The sequence below is a fragment of the Semicossyphus pulcher genome, unplaced genomic scaffold (genome assembly GCF_022749685.1).
Source record: "Semicossyphus pulcher isolate SPU_LCO1_2020_fin unplaced genomic scaffold, fSemPul1.0.p SCAF_1, whole genome shotgun sequence".
In the NCBI taxonomy this organism is placed as follows: domain Eukaryota; kingdom Metazoa; phylum Chordata; class Actinopteri; order Labriformes; family Labridae; genus Semicossyphus; species Semicossyphus pulcher.
This window is the reverse complement of record NW_027211603.1, coordinates 5678780-5697822: the sequence shown is the minus strand read 5'-3', so window position 1 is coordinate 5697822 and position 19043 is coordinate 5678780. Positions and strand designations below refer to the sequence as shown.

General features: G+C 38.7%; 1 protein-coding gene across 1 annotated transcript; it reads right to left on the bottom strand.

Moving 5' to 3' along the window:
• Positions 1 to 655: 655 nt before the first annotated feature.
• apip (APAF1 interacting protein) lies at positions 656 to 15121 on the bottom strand. Its single transcript, XM_069658933.1, has 8 exons — positions 15057 to 15121; positions 9131 to 9199; positions 7442 to 7542; positions 6058 to 6106; positions 5270 to 5387; positions 3963 to 4098; positions 1286 to 1453; positions 656 to 1132 (listed from the first exon to the last, which is right to left on the bottom strand). Exons 2-8 carry the CDS (start codon positions 9194 to 9196, stop codon positions 1033 to 1035), a joined length of 738 nt encoding a protein of 245 aa, XP_069515034.1. The 5' UTR covers positions 9197 to 9199; positions 15057 to 15121; the 3' UTR covers positions 656 to 1032.
• Between the last annotated feature and the right edge of the window lie 3922 nt (positions 15122 to 19043).

The window sequence follows — 19043 nt, the reverse complement described above, 5'->3', positions numbered from 1 at the left end:
CAATTTAACCAAAACCGGCGCCCAAGTTTCTATCATTGTAATGTGTTTGTTTCGTTTTAAAAATGTTATACATTTTTTAATTTGCTTATTTTTCAGACCCTTTCCTTCCTCCTGAAACAAACGAGCCGTTTTGCCTTTCAAAGGTTAGACCTGAGCCACGATTGGCTAACAGTATTGATTGGAGTGACCGCGTATCCCCGCGGCTGCACTGCACTGTCACTCCAAAGTTGTACAAGACATGGCAGCTCTAGGATCGATTATTCTGCCTTATATGTATGAGCCAGAATCGCCAGGAGACATTGAAATGGTGAGTTGAAATCTTGACTACAAGCTGGTGCAAGAAGGCAGCCTGAGGTGAATGACGTAGGTGCTGCGTAAAAACCTGCAGCTGTTTTGAACGGCCCGTTTCAGAGGCGACCTTTTTAAAAATGTGATTCTGGAAAAACACGGAATTATGCAGTTTTCACTTTTTCACTGTGAACAATAAACACCCAAAAATGTGAAACCCATGAAAATATGAGAACATCCACTCAAATGATACGGCCCCCATAGAAAATAAATAGTAAAAATTGGTTCATAGTTAATTTTAGTTTGGTATTATTTTTAAAGTCAGAATTTCCAAATAATTTCTGCAACTCAAGAATTACATTCCATCAGCTTTATTGATTGAAGCAAAGGCATTTATCACCATTACAGGTCAATTGAGATGCACAGTATGCTCATGCCTGACATACACCAGGACCTAGAGTCCAGTGCAGTCAGACCTAAATAGAAAAGCATTTGAACCTGAAGACCTTTTATTTGACGGCTGCTCACTCATGAGTTGTCCCACAGTGCTTTGCAGCGTACCTCCAGGTGCTTACGGATCACAGGCATTCAATCTCCTTCAACTCTGAATCTGCCCTTACCATCGAATTTCATGGAATTTGAAGCAGGCCGGCGTGAAAGGCAAATGATTACAATCAGCTCCCCTGATTGAACTCCACTGACCTTTCTGCTACAAATTTCTCTTTCAAAAAGCACCACTGAATGTCACTCTATTCCCTTTTCTTCCGTTGGGAGGGCAGAGGGGTCCAGTCCGCACTGCTTCATCTGGACGGCGATGTCGAACAGGTAGTCGTAGCATTCACACCTACAGAATGCAACAAGGTTTTGAGTGTAGGAGGAGAAAACATACATGAAGAACATTATTCCCTCTGCTGTAACTTACAGATACATTAAAAATATATATATTCTTGGTCATATAGACGATGCACGAGGTTAATAGTGGGATGCAAACACTCACATGGTCTTGGCCTTTTCCCACGACTCCCCCCAGACATAGACACCGTGTCGGCGGACAAGAACAGCACATGTGTTCGGGTACTCCTCCATTGCAAAAGCCATCCGGTCTTTCAGGTCCTTCTCCTCTGGTGTGTTTTCGATTATAGGCACGACCAAGGTGTCATCATACCTGGATTTATGAATATATATATGAGCATATAAAATGACACATTACATGCTGGCTGCTTTCTTTGTCAGGCATAAACTTCTGCCACCACAGTGCTGTCAGACAGAGCCTTTACATGCCTGTTTTACAAGCTCGATACCACCGTCTGCTGTACAGTCTCTGATTGTCAGGCAATCAAATCAAAGTCATACAGTTGCAGTAAATCAGGCATCATACTGAAAATGATTTGAGTAATTTATCCAGACAAAATACCCCTTTAACATTTCCTGACTCCAGCGTCCCAAATGTGAGGATTTGCTGGGTTTTTCTCTTTTTGGCTGGATTATCTTTTTGACTGTTAAACAAAACAAGCATGTTTAAGTTGTCACCTCTGACCTTTCTGACCATGTTTTGACATTCACCAACTGAATTATTAAATCAAACTCATGACTAATGAAAATAATGGAGTTGCTGCTGTAATCCAACACACTCTTTACTGCCTCTTTCCCAGCCTAACCAGAGAGGATCAATCTAAACCTCTGGCAATGCTTCCCCCTTTTCTCTGCTGCCTGTATGGGAAATGAGCACGCTGTGAAATCTTTGAACTGTGCAAATGTTATTCCTATCAGGCTTTTCAATCAATGCCAAATTGAGTGGAACCCTTACATAATATGAGGCAATTCAAAATGACTATGAAAAGTATAATTTCGCAATGTCCCCGATTTTATGCACAAACTAAAACTGAAACAAAATGCATAAAAGATCATTTCAGGCGATCTGATAAAACAAAAATTCTGGCATCAATCCTGTGTGATACAAAACAGCTCTGTGGTCGGGACTCGCGTGTTTCAGCCTGTGATTTGCATCAGGATTGTTGAGATAATTAAGGCAAGACAGGGCACATTTATGTACAAAGGGATCGGGGCCAAGAAGAAAGTGTTCAAATCGTAATGTGTTTTAGTTGCAAATACCCAAAGAATACGATTACATAGTGTTCTTAATGTGGATGATTTGCTGTGCCACGGTCATGCTTTTTAAAACCCTGATAAAGACAAGGAGTCTAACACGTAAGCTGCAAGAACGAGGTTGCCGCCTTCCATAGCAGGCGATGCTAGACCTTCAACAGTCAGACCAATAGTTTGTGAACCACTGCCAGAACTGCACCTTGATTAATTGTTTGGCGGCAAGCTTTCATTCATTTTGTCCTTGGCAGAGCAAAACACACAGAAAAACAAACACTCCATACTCATAGTGTTAGCATTCTTAACACATTCAGTGCCATCTTATTGTGCTTAAGTTTGTATTCTTACAGCCTGCAAACTCCAGTGGAAACAAGTGACGGCTCTGAAGTTAGCCCTAAAGCAATCTCGGATCCCATCGGCTCCAGTCTGACGACGATATAGCCTCTGGGGACAGCGGTGAACATGTCGGGCATGTAGCCAGCGGTTAGTGGTAAACGACTTCCGCGTGCTGCATCGTTTACAGAAAAAGAAACCGTTTTTCTTGCGATTTACTTTAATTAACAGGTCTTGCCTTTTCCGAAATAACAACATCATGATGCAGATAAGTATAAAGTCAAAAAATGCTCGCTTGTTGAACGGAGGTCGGATCAATCATTTCTGATGCATTCGAGGAAGTCGGGAAATCTGAACGCTGAACGGCTTTCGCGACGAAGCGTCAAGGGAATTTTAAAGTTGAATTTTAGATCTAGAACAGATTGTTAGCTGTTAGCATGCAGATGTCTGTTTATAGAGATTAATGAGAAGGTAAATTATTGTCAGATGACGCTGATGGGAGCCGAGATGTCATTACGGTGGATTACGTTCCGCCTGCTTTTGCTCTCCACACGGACTGTTTTTCCTGCATACGCCGCAGCCTGCTGATACGTGATTGGTCAATATTACTCGGAATACAAGCGTACTACAAACTGAAACCAGAACACTTGCCGTCCCTTAAATCCACGTCCCCGCCTACAGATTCTACATTTCTATGTAGAATCTGTAAATAAAGATTAGACCTAAAGTAGTTAACAAGGAAATACACACTAAATGATGTCTTTGTTCACTGTAGACTAATGACATTAGACTCTTGCAGGCATATGTAGCTACAAGTTTCCAACAAAATGCGTATTCTGTGTATATATAACAGCTTTTTTCCGGTCATATTAACGTGCGTCTGTGTTTTACAAAGGGGCATTATAAATACAGCTACATTATTTTTATTATTACTTATAATCCTCTACAATTTTTGCTCACTCACTCCCCTCTGAGTTTGCTTTGAGAGACGTTTTATAGCACAATTTGAGCCTTAAGCTCAATGCCATGCTACTGAAACTTAGTCCACCAACATTTCAGCAACCAGTAACAGTTTTATCACCATTTATTAGGGTCATCTTTCCCATTCAAAAGTCTTCAGCTGTGATTTCTCTGACTTTTCAGATTCCTTGATAACAAAATTTTACAAACTTGACTACGAGATGGAAAATGCTTCTGGCATATTTGGACTTCACTAATCTTGCTGCTTGATTACATACCGATAGTTAGTGCCTGAGGTGCCCTTACGGATCCCCTTGATCATCTCCTGGTGTGTTATCCTGAACTCTTTGCCAGGATACAGCAGTGTTGCCATGACAGCAGCCTTGGAGTGGGTGTGTATAACTGCCTGTGCTCCTGTTTTTTAGCAAAGAAAAAGCTGATTTTTATTTTTTAATGGTCCTCTCTGGTATGGTCTTTGTCGATTAATAATTGTTAAAAGGAAAAAAAGCAAAAGATGAGACATCAAGATGCAAAGTATTAAAAATGACTTATTAAATTGTGTTGGAAAGGGTTCTTATTTAAGAGGCTTCAGTATCAGAATGTAATTACAATAAACAACAGTATCTCCAGAGTGTAACCCCGTCTGCTTCTTTGTAAAAGTGCAATTCCTGGAACTTTCTCTAAAAGCACTATTAAAACAAACTGGAGCTTCAGCAGTGGAGAGTATTAATTTGTAGAAAAAATCTTCTGCACTTGTTTCAGAGTAAATGAATCATACAAAAAACTGTCTTAGTGGTTGCAAATTGAGCCGCTGTGGGGCAAGATACATTTTTTGTCAGACGTCCTCTGACAATTAAGTCGTATCATCATCATCATCTAAACCCGTGGTTCTCAACTGGTGGGTCCGGACCCAAAAGTGGGTCGCAGAGCTGTTTTCAGTGGGTCGTGGATGTGTGGTTGAAAAAAAAACAGCTGGGGCAAAAAGTCGAAGCTGCGCTTTTATTTTGAAGGACATTGGTTTCCTATGACGTGCATGCAGTAGTAGTGTAGTTTATTCACACTCTATTCCAGCTACAGTTACATTGACATTCTTGAAACTTGATGAGCCCTACAGTAGCTGCCTTTATGTTGCATTTTTTTGTGTATTTCTGTTGATAAAAGGCCATTAATTAAATGATTAGAAGAGTGAATATTTTCCTCTTGCACTGCCGTCTGCTGGATATTTTGCTTGACTATTATACTGCTGAGCTTGTGAAGCTGACATACTGTGATGTTTTTTTTCCATCTCAGGTCCAAACTGAACCATTTTTCATTAAATACATTTGAGTGGTTGAAAAATTTCAGAAATTTGGGTGGCGATTTGTCATTAAGGAGGTGTTGGTGGGTCCTGAGGCTAGACCAGTTGAGAACCGCTGATCTAAACCACATGTTTATGGACATTAAATTTGTGTTATACTGATTTGTTAAATCAGGAACACTGTAGCACACTATAAATAGGACTCACACACACACAAAACAAGCACATCATTGACTTAATTAAAGAACTAATTGGTGGTATGAGTGTGAATGCAATCGAGTGACTCACCTCTCATAGTGTAAGCATTCATGAACAGCGGTGTGCACTGGCTCTTCTTTAACTTCTTCCAGGCAGGAGGACAGCTGACGTCCTTCTCCTCCACGTCACACACAAACATGTCATCTGGCTGGGAAGCACAAACATTAGAATGATTTAAAACTTAGTTAACTTAACCTAAATTCTTATCTGAATACTGCTCAATCAGAACTGTTCTTAAAGTGATAATCTCGAAGATCTCAGTTTCGTTCTCTTCGCCAGCACCCATGGCGGTTAAACGGTAATTGAGCACACTTCGCAGCATGTGTGACGTCCACGGTTGGCTCCGGTTGTAACTCTTGATTTTCCTCGCTGACGGTCGCTTTCCTTTATAGACTGTTTGCCTTCTTCTGTGCATCGAATTTGTTTCTTTTTCTTTGGATATTCACTTATTTTTGAAGTTCTATCTGTAGTCATCGATCTCTTCTTTGTTTGTTCAGCCATAGTAGATTACTGTTTACTCGCAACACTTGCAGAGAACGGAAAAGCAGCCGCTTAGCCCAGCCTACCCTCTCTGGCAGACCAACCACTGCTGGGTGATGGAAAAAGCGTCACTAACTCGGCGCTGCTTGCGATTATTTCCCCTAAAAGTCGCACCAGACACCCAGTCCATAATACTTCAGTGGGCCATCGGCTCAATCACCATTGTGTTACCTCATTCGACGATAGATAGTGACTTACCAGACATTTATTCACATGAAAATCTTTGAGATTATCACTTTAACAGAGCAATATTTCACACTGTAGTTCAATCGGCTCACCTGTATCCTCTCTTTCTGGACGCCTGATGGTGCAATGAAGATGTGCTCTCTGTAAGTTATACAGTATGGTGTGTATTATCATCATCATCAGTTTGCAGCCAGTTTGCTATAATAAAAGAACCCTCACAGACTGCTTTCAGAGTTAACACAGCCCCAATTGTTCCGCTCTACATCTTAGCATTCCCTTAAAAACTGAGAGCCTTAATGTTTCCCTATATAATGTACAGAGTAAAGCCACTGTATTCTTCTTTATCTTGTAAAAACCCCACAGTGTATAAAGAAGTATAAAGGAGTAGCCTATTGATTTTTCTTGTGCAAGGTTTGGCGAGGCCGCCTCAGGCTCTGAGTCATTTCTGAGTCAAAGCAAAGCAAAAAAAAAAGCTTCAAAAGTTAAAATTCAGACCTGCACTCACACAATATAAAAATACACTTATTGGAATTTTTGTCTAAAACATCTGACAACACTGTTGTCTATTCTCACTGCTGTATGTATTACATATTTTCATCAGCTTTCTTTTATCTACAGTAATTAGTGTGTAGTTTGAGGGGCTTTGTTTTAATATAACAGCTTAAAGGTTTATGAGCCAAAAAATTAATGCACCATTAAATAAAAGGAACAGTGTAAAAAGAGCCACAATATGAACAGATCTCGTTAGTTAGACTGTGTAGATGATGTTCTTCAAATGTGTACTATTTATAACGATGTGGAGATTTTAAACAGACAGCTAGAAAAGAATCATTTATCTCTCAGAAAAACATGATTTTGAGAAGTGGTACTCTACATAGTGGAAGTATTGAAGAGTGGTTTGGAGCTGCTTATATTCCACCTGAATCTAAAGGTATAATAATTGAACAAGGTCAGAGGAAACTCTAAGTAGGAGTTGTTTTTTTTTCACTACACCAAACACGCATAAATGAAGCGGAGGTCAGTAAATCGTTTCATCTTGTGTTTCAACAACTCCCCTGCTGGCTTAAATATGTGTCTGCCATTCCCCATTTCAAACAAGGATATGCTAATGGGTGGCGCTTTCTTTATAGCTGCCATCCACAACAACACAGTTCAAAAATGCTTGTAATAACCTGTCAAAGCCTTCACTTTGAATTCTGTTTCATTAAAGCACAACAGTGGCCTTTGTCGTCACCCAAGATTTGCGCAGATTGTCAAAACAGATAGAAGTGACCTCACATCAACCTCACTGCACTTCTGTCAGCATAGGAACATTCTAAACACTCCATAAAAGCTTTCATTTTTTTTGGCATCACATTTCAATGTATGTATACAGAAAAAGTTCAAACTAAAGTACAAGTAAAGTTATTAAGCATTGATAAAAAATCTATTTCCGATCCTTCACAATATTCTGCGAGAAATTAATAAAATACAAACCCTCGTTTCAGACTGATCCCTCCGCCCGTCCCCGTCACCCATCCCAGCTGGTAGAAGAGTCGGCATAACTCGGGGATGAGCACGCGGGGATGCTCCTTCTCCTGCAACAAACCAAAACACTGTTCACGTATTTATCACAGCTCACATTAAACACTCTTTAAATATATCACTTAGAGCACTTTGTTCTCAACTGGCCTAGCCTCAGGACCCACCAACACCTCCTTAATGACGAATTGCGACCTAAATCTCTGACATTTTTCAACCACTCAAATTTATTTAATGAAAAATGGTGCAGTTTGGACCTGAGATGGAAAAAAACATCACAGTATGTCAGCTTCACAAGCTCAGCAGTAGAATAGTCAGGCAAAATGACCAGCAGACAGCAGTGCAAGAGGAAAATATTCACTCTACAAATCATTAAATTAACGGCCTTTTTTCAACAGAAATACACTAAAAAATGCAACATAAAGGCAGCTACTGTAGGGATCATCAAGTTTCAAGAATGTAAATGTAACTGTAGCTGGAATAGAGTGTGAATGAACTAAACTTCTACTGCATGCACGTCATAGGAAACCAATGTCCTTCAAAATAAAAGCGCAGCATCAACTTTTTGCCACAAGCAAACACATCTGCGACCCACCAGTTAAGAACCACGGACTTAGATTAAAAGCAACTGAATGCACATCTTCAACTGATAAACACAGTGCTTTAATGTTGCAGTTTTTGGTGTCGCTGTAACAATGTCACAAGCAAAACTGTGACTTGGAAGTAAATTTGCATGCAACATCCTCTGTGCAAATGAGTTCATTGACCTATAACAAAACCATGACAGTGAGTGACATTTTTCTTATTTACCTTGAACACACTCGGTTATTTAATTTGAATCATCGGTAAATCACATAGCCTACTCCGCCCTACTGTCATCAACACTTGCAAGAGTTGAGACTGTGTATTTATCCACAGCTAAAAATAGTCCCTTAGAAAAAAACTAGTTTATCCTCTTTGATAAGTGCTTTCAGGAAATGATTGAGCCTAATGATTCAGGTTTTTTTTGTTTGTTTAAACTTTATGACTTCAGTGGAAAACTAAAAGGGGGCTGCACGGAGGAGCAGTGGTTAACGCTTCCTCGTTCGAAGCCCTGGTTTGGACGAAGTGGGCCTTTCTGTCTCTTCTGTTGTCTGTCTCTGTGTGTGTATGTGTCAGCACTGTGATTGACTGGCGATCAGTCCAGGGTGTAAGCCCGCCTCTCGCCCAGCTGGGATAGACTCCAGCCTGCGACCCTGAACAGGATAAGCGGTGTAGATAATAGTCGGATGGCTGGATAGATGGATGGGAACTAAAAGGTTTGACAATGAGTCGGACTTTAGGAGTTTTCATGTGATTTGTTGACAATACGATAAATCTAAAAAAAACACCATACATAGCCATATGTGTGGTTGCTCTGTGCTTTTAACCTTTCCCAAAGTATGTCTTGAATCATGCTGTACCAGGACAGTGACATGATAATAGAAACTTCTTTAACAGTTCTCAGTATGATTATAGCTACTCAAAATAAGTAAAGATAACTGAAATCCCATTAGATATACCTTGTAGTTTACTCTCTCTCTCTCACAGACATCTGCCGAGTTCAGACGTATTTATAGCACCTTTCATTCTGTTCACAGTGTTTATCTGTCATGTTAGGCTTGCCTGTTTCTCGGCGGCCTCTTGACCTGCATCTTGGCAGCAGTTGCTGGTGCCACACAAAGATGACATCTCCTGTGAAAGAAAGCACGGAGCAGATTTAGAGACAATTCATAACGCAAAGAAAAGGCGTCTGGAATATGGTCGCAATAATTCAGTGTCATTTGAGACAGGCTTAGTGCTCTTTAGTCACAATGAAAGAGCATTTTGACAGTATCATGCGTGCTTATTTTGATTTACTCCCTGTTGAAATCAGACACTGTTGAGATAACAACGGGAAGGAGAATACATGAGAAATGATTTACAGTTCCTACTAATTCCTCTCCTTCCTTCTCCTCCCACGCGTCAGTTAGGGAGAAGCCGTGGTCTCCTTAGATGGATAAGCAGATACGCAGAGCAGCTCAAAAATCTCTGATGCTGCTATTGATTTAAATTTCTATTTATACCGACGGTTATACAATGGAAAACCCTTGAAGATACGGCATTTCAAAGGAAGTTAACGCTTCACATTTTGTGCCATTACGACAAATAAATGAAAAGATTGTAGAACAGAAAATGCAAGTGAGTAAACAAAATTGTTTTGAATGCCTAAATAAAAACAGAAAAAGCAAATAAAGTGAAACAAGTGTTGTACATCACTCCACCCACAGTTTGGGTGAAGACCTCAGACCTCTGACCTGCTGTTTTAACCGACAGTTTCTGCTGACCTCTCACACCATTATATCTTAGTTTCAAACTAAGCTGTCCCACTGTAGCTGAAGTTTAAAAACACTTTTTAAAAATACATTACAAAAATTCCTATTCCAGGCCTAAGAGGAGCTCGAATTTGCACCTACAGCCAATTTAGAGCCACCAATTAACCTGCATGACTCTGAACTGTGGAAGAGCACAGAATAATACAGTCAGGTCCCAGACAGCCAGCAGGATCCACCAAAATCACAGGTTAAAAATACATAGCTTTTGTCTTTAGCCGTCAAGCTAAATACACCGTTTTTCATTGTGACCTAAATTTCCCGTGCCTCATTACAATCAAATCCCAACATATACAACAAAGTGAAAAGATGGATTACATTTCAGTGTTGTCCTGCAGAGAGCATCATAGACAAGCCAACACTGAATGCAGAGCACTTTTCACGAGGACACACATGCAAATGTCCGATCACTGCTTTTCATGAAACATGATCGCAGCTAACTATCGCTGACATGACCCGGCTGACACTATAGCATTAACCGAACGTTTAGTGAAATTTGCGATGTGTCAGCAGTTTGATGGATTGTTCCACAGAAAGCTAAACAAACCGACACTTAAAGGCATCCTCTTGGCAGAAAACTCGGTAAATGTTGACACGTAATAATGTCAGTTAGCTCGTGTTAGCTTACAGTAAACACTGACAGGTACAATGACGAAGGATGAGCTCATGGTAAATGACTGCAAGCTAGATAGCTGGAACTGCCGGAAGGGCTTATGTAAGACTGCAGTATTTTTAATTTTGTAAACATTACTTCTGTAGTCGGCTGTCACTTGTCCTGTGATTGCAAACTGCAACATTAAAACTAAGACAAGACCTCGGTGCCCTTTTCTTCCTGAACCTTGTTCGATAGGCAAGATTTTCTGCTGTTATCTGGGGTAGCAGCAGTGATTCGTTGTTTAGAAAATGAAGAGTCAAATATGACACAGTATATTAAAAATAAATGCTCATAACTATGAGAAGTGTAATTCACTATGTTGGTTTTTAATTAGGCATTTTAAAAACCATATTACTGTTTTAATTATGTGGCTATGTAATTGTTGGTCAAACAAATCAAGACTTTGGGAGAAGTCACTGGCGGGTGTCACAACATTTTGCTAGGCTAAACGATTAGTGGGTAAATAAAAATCATATTAATTTTATAAATATTAATAAAAAGAGAATTTATGATAAAATATGTTGTATATGTATAGTTATATATTGTAGCCTAAATAATGAACCATGCAGACGATAGGAGTTAATGCGCCTACCTCTAATGAGAACCCACTATTTACTTTGTGTTCGTGACTTGTTGAGGATATTTAAACACGTCTTTTTTATACAGCTGAGGCCTGTTCCTTCTTAAAATCCTGAAACTACTGGACATGTCTGCACGCATACTTAATTGAGCAATAATGTGTCATCAAAGTATGAGTCTGCACATTTTAACTGCAACAAAAGAGCAGGTCATTTCATTTCCTGGAGTGAATGTCTTCTTTACAGTTGTGTGCTTTCAGTGAAACTTACTGCTGTTGTCTGGGCGCTAAAAGAAAACTTTTCCTGGTTGATTTAGTTGGAATTTCTGTTCCTGGTAGACTAATCTAGGCGTAACTGGCATCTGAGATTAGATGCAAGATACTGTATTCAATTCAATAAATACATCACTTTTAGTTAGAATTTAGTTTATCAATATATCAATCAAATGTATTTATAAAGCACATTTAAAAACAGCAGCAGACCAAAGTGAAGCATGAGGCATGAAAGAAACAAGGAACAATCAAAGAACAGGAAGAGAGAGAACAAAACAACACAGAAAACACAAAATACAGGCTACATGCTTCCTCTTCAGGGCAAGAGGACTCAAACACTGACATATAAAAGTACTGAGTTTTTAGGTAAGACTTAAATGGATCGACATATAGGGCAGATCTGATTGTGTAGGGACGGCATAGGCACAGTTACCCCTAAATTTAAGATCAGAGCAAAAGAAGCCAGTGAGAGAGGCTAGAGTAGGACTGATATGATCCCTCTTCCTGGAACCAGTCAGAAGCCTGAAAGTATTAGTTTAGAATACGTATATAATATTTAGTATTTATACAACAGTGAGTTCTGACCAAGTAATCTGATTGGACAAGAGGCATTCCATGAGTGGCGATATACATGATAGTACAGCATCACTGGAACATTTCACTGTGTATCACTCGGCCTCAGCCAGGTGTTCTGAATACTGTTCATTTACATTACAGCAGACTGTGTGTGTCTACATTAATCAAGTTGGTACCTCTGAATCACACAGCAGACTCTTATTTCTGGTTGATGATAAATTAAAACATACAGATACATGTACATGATAAAAAACAGCTGTGCTGTGGTAACCTGTAGACAGAGTGCAGGAGAATGGTTGGGTTGCTTGGCAACAAAAGTCCAGTTTCAGTTAAAGTTGTGGAACTAGTTCAGTTGGTGGAACAAAAAATAATCTGTTGTTGATTGTTACTGGTTACTACTATTTGCCGCTTGTGTAACTGTTGTATTAAAGCAATATCACACTCGAGGTCTGCGGCCTCTGCCCTACGACCAAATCACAGCCGTGATGATATTCAGTACAACATCAATCCCTCCCACGTGATATTTCTTAATTAGCTAAGCTTCAGTCCTCATGTCACCATCTAATCCCAGATTTTGCCTCATATATTCAATATGAGTTGCCACTTGCCCTAAAAAGTCAAAATCTTTCTTTGATTGTACCTGGTGTGTTAACAGCATTATTAATATAAACTGTATGGTACTGTTAATGAACAGTTTGTTAGTCAAAGTTTTCATGTCATTTTAAAATACAAAGATGTATGAGCATAACGAAATTAAGGTTTGTGCAATCTCGGATCCCATCGGCTATAGCCTAGTGACGATATAGCCTCTGGGGACAACTGTGAACATGCCAGGCGTGTAGCCAGCGGTTAGTGATAAACGACTTCCTTTTCCGCGTGCTGCATTGTTTTCAGAAAAATTAAGTTTTTCTTGTCTTCGCTTTAATTAACGGGTCTTACCTTTGCCAATATTTCAACATCATGATGCAGATTAGTAAAAAGTAAAAATGAAGCTTTGTCAGGTCTGTCCTCACAAGGAGAAGAAAACTGCTTTTATATGAGAAGTTTGTTGAACAGAGGTCGGATCTATCATTTCTGATGCATTCGTGGAAGTCGGGAAATCTGAACACTGAAGGGCTTTCATCACACAGCGTCAAGTTAAATTTTAGATCTAGAATGGATTGTTAGCTGGACTTGCTGCAGACGTCTGTTTATAGAGATTAATAAGAAGCTAAATCATCGTCAGATTTACCTTCATATTAATATGAATCTCTAGTTACAGATTCTACATTTCTGTGTAGAAGGTTTGTGCAACAATGCTCTCTCCTAAAAAGCTTCCTTCTACTCTTTTGTTTTATTGTGTTGATGCTGCTCAGAAAATGCTTCACATGCCAGCGCGTATAAAGCTCGAATATGAACTCCTATTTCACTGGAGACTGATGTTATTTTTTATTGTAACAAAACACGGGGTCGTTTCATTGCATCAAGCTGTCCTGTATTCCAAGTTGCGTGCCTGTCATGTTTGTTGATCTTGAAGAGGGCCTGAGGGCTGAAATGACATCTGAATAGATGGGAGATGCATATGGAGCCACAGTTCTACTATTCTCAAGTCTGAAACTTATCAGTCAAATCATCTGCTTTATGTATGATGCTGGGAATGACGGAATGAAAACTTAACGTCACATAACAAACCTGCATAGTACCACCGTTATCTGTGATTAGACACAAATAGGCCTACTGCATTCAATATAACATTAAGTAGTTCATCTGGAAGGGTGCATTGTTCCGGTTTGACCAAAATGGGCTGAAATTACAGACTTTTTGGCATCATAGATAAAACAAGTGAACATAACAGAATCTAACATATAGCTTGTGTTGTTAACTGAGGGACAACATACAGTCCTAAAGAATAAAATAAAATCTTACTTATCAACAGTTTTCTGAAATTAGAAACTAATAGGAAGATGTGTCAATAATCAAAATAATCATAATCGTTTCAGGCATTTCAAGCAAAAATGTCAATGACTTGCTGGTCCAAGCTTCTTAAAATAAAGGATTTGCTTCTTCTTCTTTTTTTCATTTTGTAAATGACAGTATTGGGTGTTGAACTATTTGATAAAAGAGGCAACTTGAGGATGTCACTTCAGGCTCCATGACATGTGCAGAGCCTTTTTCACACTTTATTTATTTATTTATTTTTTCAACTTTATGGAGTTTTATAGACTAAAATGATTACTCGATTAATATTTCAAAATAGCACTAAGCCCTTATTGTTAGTTAATATGACAATTCAAAATTACTCTATTTACTTTTGGTGAGCATGTTTGCATTAAATGTCAATAATAAAATTAGCAACAGATTGATGGTGTTACAGGACTATATCTTGTTTTAAAGGACTGAAGCCTGTTTCATGTTATAAAACTCTGTTATCACAGCTTTTAAAATACTTTACAAGTCAAGCACATTATAATTGGATGTACAATCCTGTGTCACTAAAGACTAAAGACTTAATATCATCTTGGGTCTCTGTTACAAGTTGTGTGCCTGTCAGCTGTAGACCTAGTGCTGGCTTGAAATAAAAACTTTCTAACAAAGCATTGCAAACTTACAAAGCACATCTGGCATGTCTGATTATAAACAATATACTCAATTCAGTTCACTTAACATGCCCTGTAATAACGTTATCGTTTAGTAGTATTCCCTTTAAATATATTTGCCATATGGTGCATGAGTCAATCACAGAGACAAATTAACTTTATTGTTAAAGGAAGTAAGACAAGCACCTACATTTTAATCTAGCTCGTGAAGAATATAAAGCTAGATGTTTTAGTTATAGTTTAATCAAGTTACACTACGGTGTAGAAGTCACCGAATAGTGTTATAGAGTATGTAGCGCTTATTAATGCTTCCCTTGTCTCGGTTTTTGAAGCATTAAAAGGTTGAGGGGTTATCTTATTAAATATGACAAAATACAGGTTAAGTTCTGTTCAGCTGGTGCTAACGTTGATTTAACCATAACATATGTGGCTGTGCTACTGCAGAGCAACTTAAAAAAAAAAAAAAGGAAAAAAAGGATAGCTTAGCGTGTGTTGCAGCAAAAAAAAGAGTATAACTACTTACCTTACGTGTGTTGTTAAATCCGTCTTGGGTTAGAATAAAACTGTTGTCAACAAAAGCAACGGGAGAACTGCTGCTGCTGCTACGGCTGCTGCTAAACCTACGTCATTAATGCGCGACACCCAAACAGGATGTATAGCCGGATGTGAAAACCTGTCATTCTCCAACTTGTCAGTTTATCTATCTGTTTGTGTTTTTAATTTATTGTAGTCTATTTATGTTTAGATTTCTCTGATGTACATGGTATATAACAATGGTGGAGGAAGTAGGCTACTGAAATACTAGGTACAGGAGTAATGGCAATGACTACAGTCTGTGGGTAATGGCAACAAAATGTGACGTAGGCCTACTAAAGTGCAGAAAAGCCCATGCCAGTTGTTTTATATAATATTATCATTATCAGTAAATTATGATATTTTTTTCTGAAAATTATAGTATATTATTGTATAGTATAGATGTAAAATATCCTCTTTGTTAACTTTCCCACTGGTTAATTACACTGAACATTTATTTATTCATCAAAGCTTTTTGTTGCTTTTCATACTACTGTGTTCTTTTCTATGACAAAAAATGATAAACTTTTAAAGTACAATGCATTATGAAGTTTATTTTGCTTTGAGACTCCTATGAAAAGCAAGCTATGAGTTAAGATGTCTGTGAAGGCCAGGGAGCTCGCTGAACTACACTTCCTCAATCTACGATGCCCGCCTCCGATGTCATGTTTCGTTCAAAATCATCAGCTTTGAAATGTAGACTGCAGACCTGAAGATTTCTTTAGAAGATCCACCAATATTCAAATTCTGTACTGCTCTGAGCCATTGCCTACAGCAAAACGGTAGTATTTTACTCCAGCGTCTCTCGCTGGGACGTTCCTTTCAGAGGGAGGGGTGCAATGCATGCTAGGTGGAATGTAGAATGGGCGAAACCAAGAGCAAATTCGCCCACAGCCATGGTGCCAATTTAAAATATTCTTGCTTTTATCGATTACAGAGAACACCAGCTTTGACTGAGTGGCTTTTTATAGGGGGACTTGCTCCTTTAATACACTCTGCACAGTGCAGAGTACAAATTAAAAACAAAGACTACATAGATACACAGATAAGCTAAGTAACACAGGCATAAGCATATACAGTAATTATTTATGTAAAGGTAAGAGCAAGATCAAAAAAACATACAACACCTTCAATTATACAAATCTGGTTAAAGTATAAGGTATGAAAGAGCAAAGGACACTGAAATAAACTTTTACATAATATCTTACTATAATGTGTTAATGTGTAATCTAAAATGTATGTTAAATTTGATTTCTGTCTCTTTAAATGTTACCTTTCCCCCCCCCCCGAATTCAACATGCTGTTGCCTGTGTTCTGCATTTCTGCAGTTACATAGACACATGCCATTTTATTCAAAGCAAGCCGAATGATACATTTCATGAGAACCGTTGCATCTAGTCTTAACTTGCTATCTTTTGTCTTCAAGGATCTCTATCTGGGAATGATCTGTGGTTGCCCCATACAGCCACTCCTCCATATGCCTGCTGAATAGACTCCAAATCTTACGTATTCGATAGGGTGGCTGATAAGAGTACTGAACTGTGAAAGTTCCCATGTAGTCAAGCAAATCTTTAGCTTGGCAGATGTCAGTCAGCGTCTCCTTCTTGTCAGTGTTACCAAATTCTCCAACTGCACCATTGGTTCAAACACAATTACACCAAGTGGTGTGTGCTAGAACATACATTTGGTACAGGTTTTGTGCTTCCTGTTTCACAGTTGGTTTAATTGTAGGATATTTTGTATCCTGTATTGTTTTATCTGTTTTATTGCTGTTGAGTCTGTTTTGTACTGTCTCTTGTGTGTTTGTTGTTGATTTCATGTATTTTAAAGGCCCTTAGGAACAGGCGTTGCAAATTAGCTAAGGCTATAAATTCTGTAGTGTGTGGCATTGGTTTGATTGCTTTATACTTGTCCCAAACAAATAAACATTAAATAAAATATATTTCTTAAACAATGATTGAAATGACTTCGGTGATCCTCTTACTTTTCATCCATAGAGTCAAACATTGCAAACCATACTGAATCATAACCAAACAATCATTAGCAGGCAACAGGCATGGTACAAAACCTAATTTTAAATGAATATCAAACAGTTTCTGTTCATGATCAGTAACACAGGCCACCCTGTAGGTTTAAGACCCATTTGCAGATTTTTATTGTGGCCCTATTTGCAACAAATTTGACATGTTACAGCCCATCCCATATCATGCTTCCTTAAACCTGTGGGGCATAATTAACCTACAGCACAAAGGGAGTGGCACCCTTTGAACTAGTTGCCTGTCAGGTTTTGTTTTTTTGCCGTGTCATGTCTTAAGCTGGCGCAAAAAAAAAAAAATAATCCAGCCAAGTCAGATTTGGGGATGAGACATTTGTTTCTTTCTCTCCTTCTTCATCAGTCACCATGGAGACATAAACAATGGGCGTGTCTCAGATTTGTTTCACTTCAGTACGTAGACAGGTGCTCAGAAATCAGGTGCTGTGTTTTCTTGGGCGTGGCTGATTCCAGTATACTCGGTGTACCAATTGAATTCAGGACTAAACAGAACGTTCCTCTTTTGTTAAATGGAATCCATGGTGACAGTTTGATAAATACTTATGAATCATAACTCACATGGCTGAATACAAACAAAGAAACAATGCCAATGAAGCAACATGTATTATGATGAGCTCAAACCTTGGTCCTATTGTTCTTGCACTCTGTAGTAAGGTGATTTATCATGCTACATAGATGTTCCCCTTTCTAAAACACTTCTGCTTCAGCCATACTTCCTACTGCTGTGAGATTACCAACAAAACAGCACCTGCTAGCTGCATTTAAACTGCTTTCATTCCTCTGGGAGAAACGGCAACAATGGTAAATGAGTTTTTAAGTAATAAAGCACTTAATAATCGCAGCATTTCGTAAAAACAGGAACTGGAAAAAATGGTATAAATCTGTCACTGTGTAAACGACTTTTCTACAGTCTAAAATACATTACTATATGCATACATTAAAAAAAACATAAAACGCTATTAAAAGATGGAAGAGAAAATTAAGGATTTGAGAAAATGCAATAAATAACTCATCAGTAAATTACAATATATAATAAAACTGATAAATACATACAGCCCAATTAAAAGGCAAACTAAAAAGGTGGGTCTTGAGTTTGCTTCTTAAAGGTGACATATTTTAGCGTTTCAGTCAATTCTCATGATTCAGTTTTTGAATCACGTTGGTTTGTTTGAGGGTTTTTTTTAAATTGTACACATATTTTAATTCAATTGTTTTTCTGAGCCTCTCCTTCCTCCTGAAATGAACAAGCCATTTGGCCATTCAAAGGTTAGACTTCAGCCATTTTGGAGTGACCGCATCGCCCCCACGTGGGAACGGCCGCACTGCACTGTCACTCCAAAGTGGAAAACATGGCTGCTCTAGGATCGATTATTCTGCCTTATATGTACGAGCCAGAATCGCCAGGAGGTAATGAAATGGTAAGCTGAAATCTTGACGACTTGACTACAAGCGAGTGCAAGAAGGCAGCCTGAGGTGAATGACGGTGAACTATGATCGATGTCAGCCAAAGCAAGGTTCTACGTAGAAACCTGCAGCTGTTCTGAACGGCCCATTTCAGAGGCTACATGTTTAAAAATGTAATGCTGGAAAAACACAGAATTATTTAGTTTTCACTTTTTTCACTGTGAATAATAAACACCCAAAAATGTGAAAACCATGCAACATATGAGAATATCCATTCAAAAGATAAGGCCGCTTTAAAATATCACATTGTCTGCTGCCCTCAGGTCCCCTGGAAGGTTGTCACAGAGGTGTTGACCGTAGTAATAAAACACCTCACTCTCAAGTTTTCTTTCTTACTCTAGGGATAATTGAACTACTACCAGAAGACCAGAGGGTTCTAAAGGGTCCAAAGACTAAAAGTAAATCTGCTAAATCAACAGG

Excerpts from the sequence above, each read along its gene's own strand:
- apip (XM_069658933.1), bottom strand. The coding sequence starts at position 9,196 with ATGTCATCTTTGTGTGGCACCAGCAACTGCTGCCAAGATGCAGGTCAA. Across the intron at positions 7,543-9,130 it reads AAGAGGCCGCCGAGAAACAG|GAGAAGGAGCATCCCCGCGT; the intron begins GCAAGCCTAACA and ends GGTTTGTTGCAG. Across the intron at positions 1,133-1,285 it reads TGGGAAAAGGCCAAGACCAT|GTGTGAATGCTACGACTACC; the intron begins GTGAGTGTTTGC and ends TGCATTCTGTAG.